The sequence below is a fragment of the Symphodus melops genome, assembly GCF_947650265.1.
Source record: "Symphodus melops genome assembly, contig: scaffold_260, whole genome shotgun sequence".
Taxonomy (NCBI): domain Eukaryota; kingdom Metazoa; phylum Chordata; class Actinopteri; order Labriformes; family Labridae; genus Symphodus; species Symphodus melops.
Genome location: NW_027636421.1, coordinates 16,366 through 30,000, shown reverse-complemented (window position 1 = coordinate 30,000; position 13,635 = coordinate 16,366). Strand labels below are relative to the sequence as shown.

The window sequence follows — 13,635 nt, the reverse complement described above, 5'->3', positions numbered from 1 at the left end:
CAGTTTGCCTACAGAGACAACCGGGGCACTGATGATGCAATTCTCACCGTAACACATTCAATCTTACAACATGTTGAAAATCCAAAGGCTGATGCCAGATTACTGTTCGTGGACTTCAGTTCAGCCTTTAATTCTGTGCAGCCGCACATCCTTCTCAATAAACTCAAACAGATGAACGTCAACCCATTTATAATCAGATGGTCCCACTCTGTTTTAACCAACAGGACCCAACAGGTCAGAGTGAACCAGACAACATCCCAGTTAAAAGTAATAAGTACAGGAGTTCCTCTAGGGTCCCCCTTTATTCACGGTTTATACTAATGACTGCACCAGCAGGTATTCTAGTGTTTCTCTGAGGACATTCTGGGCCTCTTGGATTCTGATACAAACATCCTAGAAGCAGGAGGTAAACAACTTTGTACTATGGTGTGAGCACAATCACCTAAAAGTCAATACAAAAAAACCAGAAGAAATGGTCTTTGACCCGGGTCATGTGGGGGACCACGCGCCGATACTTATTCATGATGTTAATATTGCACAGATTGATTCGTACAAATATCTAGGAGTGCATATTGACAATAACTTATCATGGAGTGTCCATGTAAATAGTGTGTGTACTAGGATCCAGCAGCGACTTCACTTCCTGTGAAGGTTCAGGGTGTACGGTGTCCAGCAGCGACTTCACTTTCTGCGAAGGCTGAGGGTGTACGGTGTCCAGCAGTGACTTCACTTCCTGCGAAGGCTGAGAGTGTACGGTGTCCAGCAGTGACTTCACTTCCTGTGAAGGCTCAGGGTGTACGGTGTCCAGCAGTGACTTCACTTCCTGCGAAGGCTGATAGTGTACGGTGTCCAGCAGTGACTTCACTTCCTGTGAAGGCTCTAGTGTACGGTGTCCAGCAGTGACTTCACTTCCTGCGAAGGCTGAGGGTGTACGGTGTCCAGCAGTGACTTCACTTCCTGTCAAGGCTGAGGGTGTACGGTGTCCAGCAGTGACTTCACTTCCTGTGAAGGCTGAGGGTGTACGGTGTCCAGCAGTGACTTCACTTCCTGTGAAGGCTGAGCTTGTACGGTGTCCAGCAGTGACTTCACTTCCTGTGAAGGCTGAGGGTGTACGGTGTCCAGCAGTGACTTCACTTCCTGTGAAGGCTCAGGGTGTACGGTGTCCAGCAGTGACTTCACTTCCTGTGAAGGCTGAGGGTGTACGGTGTCCAGCAGTGACTTCACTTCCTGTGAAGGCTGAGGGTGTACGGTGTCCAGCAGAAGGTGATGCTGCTTTTTTATCATTCTGTGATCGAACGTTTACTTCGCTATGCAATTGTTTCCTGGTTTGGTAATTTAACTGTGAAGTTGAAGACTCAAATAACCAGATTGGTTCACACTGCACTGAAAGTGATGGGAGTGAGGGAGCACCCCACTCTTCAAACAATATTTGAAGGAACGGTACTTAGACAGGCCAAGAAAATAGCTGCAGACCCGTCTCATGTCTTGAATTCAGAGTATGAATTGTTACCCTCAGGCAGACGTTACAGAGTTCCAGTTAAAAATAAGAAAAGATATTTGAACAGGTATAAATTTTCATTTATCCCACGATCCGTTTCTCTGTTGAACTCAGGCCGTAAGTAGAGTCTCTGTTCCTGTAAAGGAATGCCATGTATATATGTATGTATGTATGTATGTAGGTATATATGTATGTATGTATGTAGGTATATATGTATGTATGTATGTAGGTATATATGTATGTATGTATGTATGTAGGTATATATGTATGTAGGTATATATGTATGTAGGTATATAGGTATGTAGGTATATAGGTATGCACTTTATTGCACTGTCAGCACTTGTGTGCTATGCACTGTTTTACTGTATTTTTCTTTTCTGTCGTGTTATGCAGCAGCCTGTACGTCCAAGGCAAATTTCCTTCGGGACTAAATAAAGAAATCTTGAATCTTGAATCTTGAGTCAACCCCTGGACCCTGTACTCAGGAGACAAACCCTGGACTCTGTCATCAGGAGACAAACCCTGGACTCTGTACTCAGGAGACAAACCCTGGACTCTGTACTCAGGAGACAAACCCTGGACTCTGTACTCAGGAGACAAACCCTGAACTCTGTACTCAGGAGACAAACCCTGAACTCTGTAATCAGGAGACAAACCTTGGACTCTGTACTCAGGAGACAAACCTTGGACTCTGTACTCAGGAGACAAACCCTGGACTCTGTACTCAGGAGACAAACCCTGGACTCTGTACTCAGACCTCCGGCTGACATGAGGAGAAGTAATGGTTGTCTCACCTGAGCCCGGCTGCCCTCCGGCTCCCTGCAGCAGGCGAACAGGTGAGTCTCCTCCTCCTTCACCTGCTGAGCCAGCTGCCTGACCAGCTCCAGTCCGATCCCTCGGTTCGACCCCGTCACCACCACGTTCCCCTGCAGCTTCCCCGACATGTTCACACCTGACCCTGTGTGTGTGTGTGTGTGTGTCTGCTCTCTGTCTGTTGTGCCACAGACTGGCTGTGTGTGTGTGTGTGTGTGTGTGTGTGTGTGTGTGTGTCTGCTCTCTGTCTGTTGTGACACAGACTGGCTGTGTGTGTGTGTGTGTGTTGCGCAGCAGTGTGTGCGTCACTCTCTGGTTTAAGGTGTGTTCTGTGTAGAAAGGAAGGAGGGAGCCTCTTTGTGAATACAGACCTCTCCTCCTCTTGTGTGACCTGCTTTGCCTCTTACACTCAGCCCTCACTTCACATTCATGCAGACATGTTTGTTCCGTGTGCAGGGTCTCGTCCATGCCCCCTGATCGCCCCCTGATCGCCCCCTGATCGCCCCTGATCGCCCCTGATCGCCCCCTGATCGCCCCCTGATCGCCCCCTGATCGCCCCTGATCGCCCCTGATCGCCCCCTGATCGCCCCCTGATCGCCCCCTGATCGCCTCCTGATTGCCTCTTGATCGCCTCCTGATCGCCTCCTGATCGCTCCCCGATCGCCCCCCGATCGCCCCCCGATCGCCTCCTGATCGCTCCCTGATCGCCCCTGATCGCCCCCTGATCGCCCCCTGATCGCCCCCTGATCGCCCCCTGATCGCCCCCTGATCGCCCCCTGATCGCCCCCTGATCGCCTCCTGATTGCCCCTTGATCGCCTCCTGATCGCCTCCTGATCGCCCCCTGATCGCCTCCTGATCGCCTCTTGATCGCCTCCTGATCGCCTCCTGATCGCTCCCCGATCGCCCCCCGATCGCCCCCGATCGCCCCCTGATCGCCTCCTGATCGCTCCCCGATCGCCCCCCGATCGCTCCCCAATCGTCCCTGATTGCCTCCTGATCGCCCCTGATTGCCTCCTGATCGCCCCTGATTGCCTCCTGATTGCCCCTGATCGCCTCCTGATCGCCCCCTGATCGCCCCTGATCGCCTCCTGATCGCCCCTCAGAGAGAGGGAGTCAGTCTGTCATGATGTCAGCTCATGTTCAAATGTTGTGGTTAACCACAGCTGCAGGAACGTGAAGAAACATCAGACTTCTGCTTCCTCCTGTCAGTGCACACACACACACACACACACACACACACACACACACACACACACACACACACACTCACACACACACACACACACACACACACACACACACACACACACACACACACACACAGACATACTTAAAGGGATGCTGTATTTTTTCTTGAACAACCTCCGATGACATGAAACTCGTCTGTTTCCCAGAATCTAAACTTCACATCCTCCATCTCCTGCAGACCTGCCCTCACATTAACATTATTAAAGATCATTGAATCATAATAACACAGATTATTATGATTAAAAATAGCTAAAAAGTAATAATATAGACTATTATTATTACAAATAATCAATAAATAATAATAGATTAATATTAATAAAAAATAGTTAACAAGTAATAATACAGATTAATATTATTAAAAATAATTACAAAAAATAATAACACAGATTAATATTATTAAAAACAGCTAAAAAGTAATAATACAGATTAATATTATTAAAAACAGCTAAAAAATAATAACACAGATTAATATTATTAAAAATAGTTAAAAAGTAATAATATAGACTATTATTATTAAAAATAATCAATAAATAATAATAGATTAATATTAATAAAAAAATAGTTAAAAAGTAATAATACAGATTAATATTATTAAAAATAATTAAAAAATAATGACATTAATATTATTCAAAATAATTACAATTTTCCTCTCTTCTCCTCCTCCTCCTCCTCCTCCTCCTCCTCCTCTTCTCCTCCTCCTCCTCCTCCTCTTCTCCTCCTCCTCTTCTCCTCCTCCTCCTTCTCCTCTTCTCCTCCTCTCCTCCTCTTCTCCTCCTCCTCTTCTCCTCCTCCTCCTTCTCCTCTTCTCCTCCTCCTCTTCCTCCTCTTCCTCTTCCTCCTTCTCCTCTTCTCCTCCTCCTCCTCTCCTCCTCCTCCTCTCCTCCTCCTCCTCTTCTCCTCCTCCTCCTTCTCCTCTTCTCCTCCTCCTCCTTCTCCTCTTCTCCTCCTCCTCCTCCTCCTCTTCCTCCTCCTCCCACATTAAAGTAGATAACTGTTCTCTGACAGAATGTGCTGACTCAGAGGTTGGAGCTGTGTTGAAGTGTTCTTTGCTTTCACTCATGTCAGAGTGTTGTTGAAGGTCTCAGAGTCATCTTGACCTGTGACGGTTCCTCCTGTTCTCTGTGGATCACACGCCGTGCCCTCTGTGGAATGGATGGAATCTGTTCACGGTTCATGGAGACCCGTCTGAGTTTACACAACTTCAGACAGGACCGAGAAAAACAGACATGTTTCTCTGTCACTTCTGAAGAGACGCTTTGACGCCATCTAGTGGAACCAACATCACATCACATGACTCATCTGAAGGTGAAGAGACTTTGTCATGTTTATGTCTTCTTTCTGTAGAGAGCTGCTCTCCTCAGCCAATCAGAGAGCTGCTCTCCTCCTCTGTGATCAATCAGCCAATCAGAGAGCTGCTCTCTTCCTGTGTGATCATGAAGGAAACCTGCTGTGTTGAAGCTTCTCTGACAACAATGCAGCAGCCAGTATGTCCTCCTTCTGACTTTAGATTCTGCTCCTGAATGCTCTGGATCTGATGATGAATGCTGGTTGGAGGGCCCTCCATTCATTTCATAAACTCTAGTATCACCACTGAACTTTATCCAGTCCTAACCTCACCTGCTGCGCTCTCATTGGCTGGAGGAAACACCAGCGCCAGCTCAGAGGACTTTCCAAACACATCCAAGCTTCAAACCAAGGCTGAGCTGTGACAGATGATGCACTTCTGACTTGACTTCAATTTCTCATCACGTAGGTTTATTTGCAAAAAGAAAACACGTTTTCAGGTACATCCAAGTTAAATAAATAATATTTCTAATTGTGTATAAAACTATAAATGAAACTAAGGTTTTTATCCAGCCAAGTGTTTGTTCTCTCAGCCTCTCCACCCCACCTTCATCCTGCTACACCTGAGCACCTGTATCTCATCTAATCCTCGTGACCTAGACTCTCCTTAAAGGTCAAATCATACAGGACTAAATGACTGTTTCTGCTCCAATTAATTAACTTACATTATAACAACAAAATAATATCATAATTCATGGCAAATCAATCAATAAATACTTATCTTAACTACATAATATATCCAGTTTTAAAGAAATATAAAACACACAAAAATGGCTAACACAACAGAGTCTCTGCAGACACAGTCACACATGTACGGAGGCCCAGAAGGGACAAAGAGCAGCTTCACTTTAGGAGGAGAATGAGTTTTATTTTGAAGGGACAATGGAGCAGCTTCACTGTAGGAGGAGACTGAGTTTTATTTTGAAGGGACAATGGAGCAGCTTCACTTTAGAAGGAGATTGAGTTTTATTTTGAAGGGACAAAGAGCAGCTTCACTTTAGAAGGAGACTGAGTTTTATTTTGAAGGGACAATGGAGCAGCTTCACTTTAGAAGGAGACTGAGTTTTATTTTGAAGGGACAAAGGAGCAGCCTTCACTTTAGGAGAAGACTGAGTTTTGTTTTGAAGGGACAAAGAGCAGCTTCACTTTAGAAGGAGACTGAGTTTTATTTTGAAGGGACAATGGAGCAGCTTCACTTTAGGAGGAGACTGAGTTTTATTTTGAAGGGACAATGGAGCAGCTTCACTTTAGGAGAAGACTGAGTTTTATTTTGAAGGGACAATGGAGCAGCTTCACTTTAGAAGGAGACTGAGTTTTATTTTGAAGGGACAATGGAGCAGCTTCACTTTAGAAGGAGATTGAGTTTTATTTTGAAGGAGGAAGCTGCTGACTCTACCTTTAAGATCAGCAAACACACTAAATATTACACAACAGATGGCGAGAATGTCGTAAACATGGCGAAAGACTTTTCTGAGATGGTCTTCCTTGATTTCATCTTCAGCGCCTGTCGTCTGAACGACTTGAAGCTGACTCAAGCGTCTGTCAGAAAACATCGTCAGACTGTGTCCCGGTGTATCTGACAGTGAAACAGAGAGGCACATCGTCTTCAGCTTCAGTCAGCTCACAGTGTGAAGATGAGTTACATTATTGTTCTGTTTGATGCATTCAGAGACCTTCTGCTCACAATCCAAACTGAAGAGACTCCCTCTAGTGGTGTAGAGAGTGCACTACATTGGATCAAACCAGTGAGGAGTCCAAACCTCACAGTGAAATTTAAATGATTTATTATGTATTTATTATTTATAAAGTAAATTAACGGAACATACTTTTTTTTTTTTAAATAAAGTGAAATTAGGTTTAGAGACCACTCCGCTTGTTGACTCCTCCCACAAACTGTCACCATCTCATGTCATGTGTTTTAAACAACTTGTCACGTTACATGTGATCTCTGTCTCAGTGTGAATTTATAGTCTGACATTCATTGACCAATCACACATCACCAGGCTTTGCCTCGAGCAGGAAAGACCGTCCGACGAATACAAACCACAGTGTGTGTGTGTGTGTGTGAATGTGTGTGTGAGTCCTGACTGTCCACAGTGAGGGAGAAGCTGGAGTCCTGCTGGCTGTGTTGTTGTCAGAGCTGTGTTTACATGGACGGGACGGCCGGCTAAAGAGCGCTAACATTAGCATGCTAACACTACAATGCAGGACACAGGCGACTGAAGCTACCAGCTAACTAAAGAGCGCTAACATTAGCATGCTAGCACTACAATGCAGCACACAGGCGAATGAAGCTACCAGCTAACTAAAGAGCGCTAAAATTAGCATGCTAACACTACAATGCAGCACACAGGCGAATGAAGCTACCAGCTAACTACAGAGCGCTAACATTAGCATGCTAGCACTACAATGTTTAGTTTGATGCTCGAGCTAAAGGTGGATCTAAAAGTCAGACGATCTGTGTGTTGGGTCTGTTTCAAAGCAGCAGGAAGTCGACAGCAGAAGGACTGAGAGAGGACTGAACATGTTCAGATTTATTAAACTGCTCCTGAATGTCACACAAACATCTGTCAAATTAATTCTACATCACAGGTTAGACATTAGTCACAGCACTCGTTCATGTCATCCAGCTCACACAGCTAACTCAGAGGGGGCGGGGCTTAATGACCTCAGTCTGAAAGTTGTATCTCGGAAAGCTTTAATTAAAACAGGCCACACACACACACACACACACACACACACACACACACACACACGTGTGTGTGCTGTAAACTACAGCTGCTCCCTTTAAGGCTTCAAACACAGCAGAACATGGAAAACAGGAAGTGTTCCCTTAAAGCTGTCGTCGTTCACATGTAGGCGTCATCGACCACGCCTTCAGCAGCTCGACCACGCCTTCAGCAGCTCGACCACGCCTTCAGCAGCTTGACCACGCCTTCAGCAGCTCGACCACGCCTTCAGCAGCTTGACCACGCCTTCAGCAGCTCGACCACGCCTTCAGCAGCTTGACCACGCCTTCAGCAGCTCGACCACGCCTTCAGCAGCTCGACCACGCCTTCAGCAGCTCACGTGATGATTATTTACGATGAGCTCGCCGCTGACAGCTCAGCTGATCAGGTGATAGTCATGACCAATAAGGTATAAGGTGTGTGACAGCCAGCCAATCAGGATCAACGTGGCCTTGTGAGTCATCACTTAAACAAACCGCACAGTCAAACACGTTCTGCAGTTAAACGTAACTAAAGTTCTTTAATCGAGTCATCATCGTGGTCGTTCAGACCGTGTGGGAGAGCGCCAGGACACATTTCTGTCCAATCAGCTCCACTTCCTTTCTCTGCACGGTTCATCTTTGACTTCCTGTTAACACCGTTCAGTCTCCGTGGAGCTTATCGAACACACACACACACACACACGGCGTGTGTGTGTGACTGCATCAGTTCGACCGTGTTCTTTCACTCTCCTCCGTCAGATGTTAATGTCTCTGACATCTGTGGGCGTGGCCGAGAGGTCCTGCCCCTCGTTGCTGTTCTTGGTTTCCATGGCGACGGAGTGTTGCTGTTGTTGGGCGTGTCTGAGGCTGGTCTCCAGCAGGGACTCGATCTGCTCCTGACACGCTCGGAGACAGTCCTGAGGAGGGAGGGAGCAGGTGAGTTAATGACACGCCCCTTTGACTATTATACACACACACACATTATTATGATATCATTGTCATCTGTCTTCTGCTCAGTGACAGATGGTGTCATATGAATAAAGGCAGCTGATTGGTCAGTCTGCATACCTCGGTTCTGTCTCTGTCTGCTCTGACAGGTGAGACAGACTTTTTAAGACGTTTCTCAGCTCAGAACTTTCCACTGAGAACCAGGAATCAACATCCACGAACACAAATCATCAAACATGAAACAAGAATGTATGAAAGTAAAGTTCATCTTCTTCACACTCAATAAATAAATACATTGGCAGAAACTAATAATCAGTGAAATGAATAATAAACTTGTCTCCACATGTACGCTCCGACGAGCGAGTCACTTTAAAAGTTGTGGCCGCAATGAATTGTGGGTCGTCACTTTCTCATCTCCTTTGGTAAAGGAAGCTCCAGTGTTTCCTAAAGGATGCTCCAGTGTTTCCTAAAGGATGCTCCAGTGTTTCCTAAAGGATGCTCCAGTGTTTCCTAAAGGATGCTCCAGTGTTTCCTAAAGGATGCTCCAGTGTTTCCTAAAGGATGCTCCAGTGTTTCCTAAAGGAAGCTATAAAGGAAGCATTGAGCCTCCTTCACTCTTACAGAATTCAAACAGATCTCATCGTGGCCTGAGACTCCTCCAGGGTAAAGAGGAGACAGGAGGGAGAAAGTGAACGCACCCCGTGTCTCCCCCTGGTGTCTGATATGATAGTGCAGGTGGACTCACCGGGTCGCTGCGGATGGTTCGGGCCAGCTGCTCCGTCAGCTTCTCGTACACGTTCCCCTCCATCCTGGCGTGCAGACCCTCCACTGCTGCCACCATGCTGCCTGCAGCCACCATGGACGCAGGGCTCGCTATGAACTTCACGTCTGCAGGGGCGACACACGTTAGGTTGCTATGGTTACAGAGAGACACCAACACCAGGCACAACTGTGTGAGAGTGTGTGTGTGTGTGTGTGTGTGCGTGAGAGAGTGTGTGTGTGTGTGTGTGTGAGAGTGTGTGTGTGTGTGTGTGTGTGTGTCTGTGTGTGTGTGTGTGTGTGTGTGTGAGAGTGTGTGTGTGTGTGTGTGTGAGAGTGTGTGTGTGTGTGTGTGAGAGTGTGTGAGAGTTTGTGTGTGTGTGTGTGTGTGTGTGAGAGAGTGTGTGTGTGTGTGTGTGTCTGTGTGTGTGTGTGTGTGTGTGTGTGTGTGTGTGTGTGTGTGTGTGTGTGTGTGTGTGTGTGTGTGTGTGAAGCGTACCTGTCGCGCAGAGCGCCACAAACGTCTGTGCGTGCTTCCTGAGGATCGCTCTGCTCTCCCGCCGTACGGCCAGCCGAGACAGGAAGTGGTCTATGAAGTCCAGGGGGGTCACAGAGGCCAGGTCCCACTTCAGCTTGTTCAGAACCATCAGCTCCATCTGCTGTGAGGGGACGAGGACACAGACAGATGAAGGGATTAACAGGCAGAGGACGGGGGTCTCAGGGGGTCTCAGGGGGTCTCAGGGGACATGGAGACCATTAGGAACCCTCCACTGTCAGCAGGATCAGGACAGGCTGACACCCTGAAGGATCCAAACTAAACCCTGTCACACTTCAAACCCTACAGAGGACACTGAAGAGCTGCACCTGTCTCTCCCTCCGTCTCCACTGTCTCCACCCCTCCAGCTCCTCTAAGCCCCGCCCCTCTGACAGTGTCACCTACCAGCAGCTGTGCGGGGGAGATGGAGTTGTCGGTGTAGATGCAGAGTTTGTCTGCAGTCAGCGGGATCGTCTCCTTCAGCTTGGACGCCAGGAACATGCAGGCCGCTCCCAGTAACTGCAGGTGAGTCTTCTGAGTCCGCTCTACTGACAGGAAGCGGTCCAGGTAGTTCATGGCGAGGGGAAAGACGTCCTCTTCACACTTCTGCTCCTCACACACCTGAACCAGGACCGCATCAGAAACACAGGTTGACTGTTAGTCTACAGCTCACTGTAGAGACTGAGTGATGTCACAGCGTGAGACTGAGTGATGTCACAGCGTGACACTGAGTGATGTCACAGCGTGAGACTGAGTGATGTCACAGCGTGACACTGAGTGATGTCACTCATCTGTTCCTGCAGCTCCACAAGCTCTACTTCTAATCTTCAAGTCTTTAAAAAGTAGGAGCCCCCCGAGGTCCTGCAGGAGCACCCCGAGGTCCTGCAGGAGCACCCTGAGGTCCTGCAGGAGCCTGCAGGAGCCCCATGAGGTCCTGCAGGAGCACCCCGAGGTCCTGCAGGAGCCCCATGAGGTCCTGCAGGAGCCTCATGAGGTCCTGCCTGTGGGAGCACCCTGAGGTCCTGCAGGAGCCCCATGAGGTCCTGCAGGAGCCTCATGAGGTCCTGCCTGTGGGAGCACCCTGAGGTCCTGCAGGAGCCCCATGAGGTCCTGCAGGAGCCCCATGAGGTCCTGCCTGTGGGAGCACCCTGAGGTCCTGCAGGAGCCCCATGAGGTCCTGCAGGAGCCTCATGAGGTCCTGCCTGTGGGAGCACCCTGAGGTCCTGCAGGAGCCCCATGAGGTCCTGCAGGAGCCCCATGAGGTCCTGCAGGAGCCTCATGAGGTCCTGCCTGTGGGAGCACCCTGAGGTCCTGCAGGAGCCTGCAGGAGCCTCATGAGGTCCTGCAGGAGCCTGCAGGAGCCCCATGAGGTCCTGCAGGAGCCCCCTGAGGTCCTGCCTGTGGGAGCCCCCCGAGGTCTCCCACACAAAGGCAGCGTGTGCTCTGCAGCCTGGGAGCTGAGGCTGATTGGAGCGTCTGGGAGGTTTTTATTTGAAGAGGACAAGACGAAGACAAAAGTTTGTTAGGGATGAAAACTTTAAGAAGTGACTGTCTCACACTGACATGTTCAGACTGTCTCACACTAACATGTTCAGACTGTCTCACACTGACATGTTCAGACTGTCTCACACTGACATGTTCAGACTGTCTCACACTGACATGTTCAGACTGTCTCACACTGACATGTTCAGACTGTCTCACACTGACATGTTCAGACTGTCTCACACTGACATGTTCAGACTGTCTCACACTGACATGTTCAGACTGTCTCACACTGACATGTTCAGACTGTCTCACACTAACATGTTCAGACTGTCTCACACTGACATGTTCAGACTGTCTCACACTAACATGTTCAGACTGTCTCACACTGACATGTTCAGACTGTCTCACACTAACATGTTCAGACTGTCTCACACTGACATGTTCAGACTGTCTCACACTGACATGTTCAGACTGTCTCACACTGACATGTTCAGACTGTCTCACACTGACATGTTCAGACTGTCTCACACTGACATGTTCAGACTGTCTCACACTGACATGTTCAGACTGTCTCACACTAACATGTTCAGACTGTCTCACACTGACATGTTCAGACTGTCTCACACTGACATGTTCAGACTGTCTCACACTGACATGTTCAGACTGTCTCACACTGACATGTTCAGACTGTCTCACACTGACATGTTCAGACTGTCTCACACTGACATGTTCAGACTGTCTCACACTGACATGTTCAGACTGTCTCACACTAACATGTTCAGACTGTCTCACACTAACATGTTCAGACTGTCTCACACTGACATGTTCAGACTGTCTCACACTAACATGTTCAGACTGTCTCACACTGACATGTTCAGACTGTCTCACACTGACATGTTCAGACTGTCTCACACTGACATGTTCAGACTGTCTCACACTGACATGTTCAGACTGTCTCACACTGACATGTTCAGACTGTCTCACACTGACATGTTCAGACTGTCTCACACTAACATGTTCAGACTGTCTCACACTAACATGTTCAGACTGTCTCACACTGACATGTTCAGACTGTCTCACACTAACATGTTCAGACTGTCTCACATTAACATGTTCAGACTGTCTCACACTGACATGTTCAGACTGTCTCACACTGACATGTTCAGACTGTCTCACACTAACATGTTCAGACTGTCTCACACTGACATGTTCAGACTGTCTCACACTAACATGTTCAGACTGTCTCACACTGACATGTTCAGACTGTCTCACACTGACATGTTCAGACTGTCTCACACTGACATGTTCAGACTGTCTCACACTGACATGTTCAGACTGTCTCACACTAACATGTTCAGACTGTCTCACACTGACATGTTCAGACTGTCTCACACTGACATGTTCAGACTGTCTCACACTAACATGTTCAGACTGTCTCACACTGACATGTTCAGACTGTCTCACACTGACATGTTCAGACTGTCTCACACTGACATGTTCAGACTGTCTCACACTAACATGTTCAGACTGTCTCACACTGACATGTTCAGACTGTCTCACACTGACATGTTCAGACTGTCTCACACTAACATGTTCAGACTGTCTCACACTGACATGTTCAGACTGTCTCACACTGTCCTCTGAGTCTACATCACATCATGTCATGAAGGTCTAAACCTATCAGAAGAGCTGCCTCACCTCCAGCATCCAGGTGGCCACGATCCTCCTCATGTAAGGACAGATGTCCTTCTGGACGCATTTGAAGTAGTTGGGAGCGGGGAGGTATTTGTCTTCTGCCCGCAGGAGCGCGTGCAGGACCCGGTCAGTCAGCAGGTTCGAGTCCCGGTAGGCCCTCCGGATAACAGGCCGGTCCCCCTCACAGCACAACAACTGCGCTGTTTCCATTGACCTCCCACAGTCTGATTCCACCCTGTGTGTGTGTGTGTGTGTGTCTCTGTGTGTGTGTGTCTGTGTGTGTCTCAGTGAGAGGACAGACTGCTGCTCTCTACAGACGGACCGGACTCTGTCTGCTGTCAGCTCAAACTCGGACCTGCAGCTGCTGCTCTGCTTTTTATATCAGCCGAAACAACCAATCAGGTTACACCAAACCACATCCGGTCAATCCTGTCAAAATAAAACAATGTGGGGCGTTAACGTCTGGCTGGCCAAAAAGAACAAGTTCAGAAAAAGGCTGAATTTGACACCGAGCTTGAAACAAAGAGGATTGGAGTCTCTGAAGGGATTTGTCTTCTTTTCTCCAGAATAATGAGCGAGGACAATCTGAAGTCTGAGGA

The 13,635-nt window shown here is 48.0% G+C and overlaps 2 protein-coding genes across 2 annotated transcripts in view; both read right to left on the bottom strand.

Moving 5' to 3' along the window:
- LOC306819544 (C-signal-like) overlaps positions 1 to 2,472 on the bottom strand; it is a 9,486-nt gene extending 7,014 nt beyond the window's left edge. The window contains exon 1 of the mRNA XM_079373358.1: positions 2,293 to 2,472. Coding sequence (XP_079229484.1) covers positions 2,293 to 2,442 — 150 coding nt within the window. The 5' untranslated portion in view covers positions 2,443 to 2,472. The remainder of the gene's footprint in view (positions 1 to 2,292) is intronic.
- A 4,948-nt stretch (positions 2,473 to 7,420) lies between these two features.
- Positions 7,421 to 13,300, bottom strand: LOC306819542 (G1/S-specific cyclin-D1-like). The gene is made up of 5 exons (XM_079373357.1): positions 13,040 to 13,300; positions 10,262 to 10,477; positions 9,821 to 9,980; positions 9,308 to 9,450; positions 7,421 to 8,531 (listed from the first exon to the last, which is right to left on the bottom strand). Exons 1-5 carry the CDS (start codon positions 13,244 to 13,246, stop codon positions 8,370 to 8,372), a joined length of 888 nt encoding a protein of 295 aa, XP_079229483.1. The 5' UTR covers positions 13,247 to 13,300; the 3' UTR covers positions 7,421 to 8,369.
- Positions 13,301 to 13,635: the final 335 nt, after the last annotated feature.

Excerpts from the sequence above, each read along its gene's own strand:
- LOC306819542 (XM_079373357.1), bottom strand. The coding sequence starts at position 13,246 with ATGGAAACAGCGCAGTTGTTGTGCTGTGAGGGGGACCGGCCTGTTATC. Across the intron at positions 9,981-10,261 it reads TCTCCCCCGCACAGCTGCTG|CAGATGGAGCTGATGGTTCT; the intron begins GTAGGTGACACT and ends GTCCCCTCACAG. Across the intron at positions 9,451-9,820 it reads TGTGGCGCTCTGCGCGACAG|ACGTGAAGTTCATAGCGAGC; the intron begins GTACGCTTCACA and ends TCGCCCCTGCAG.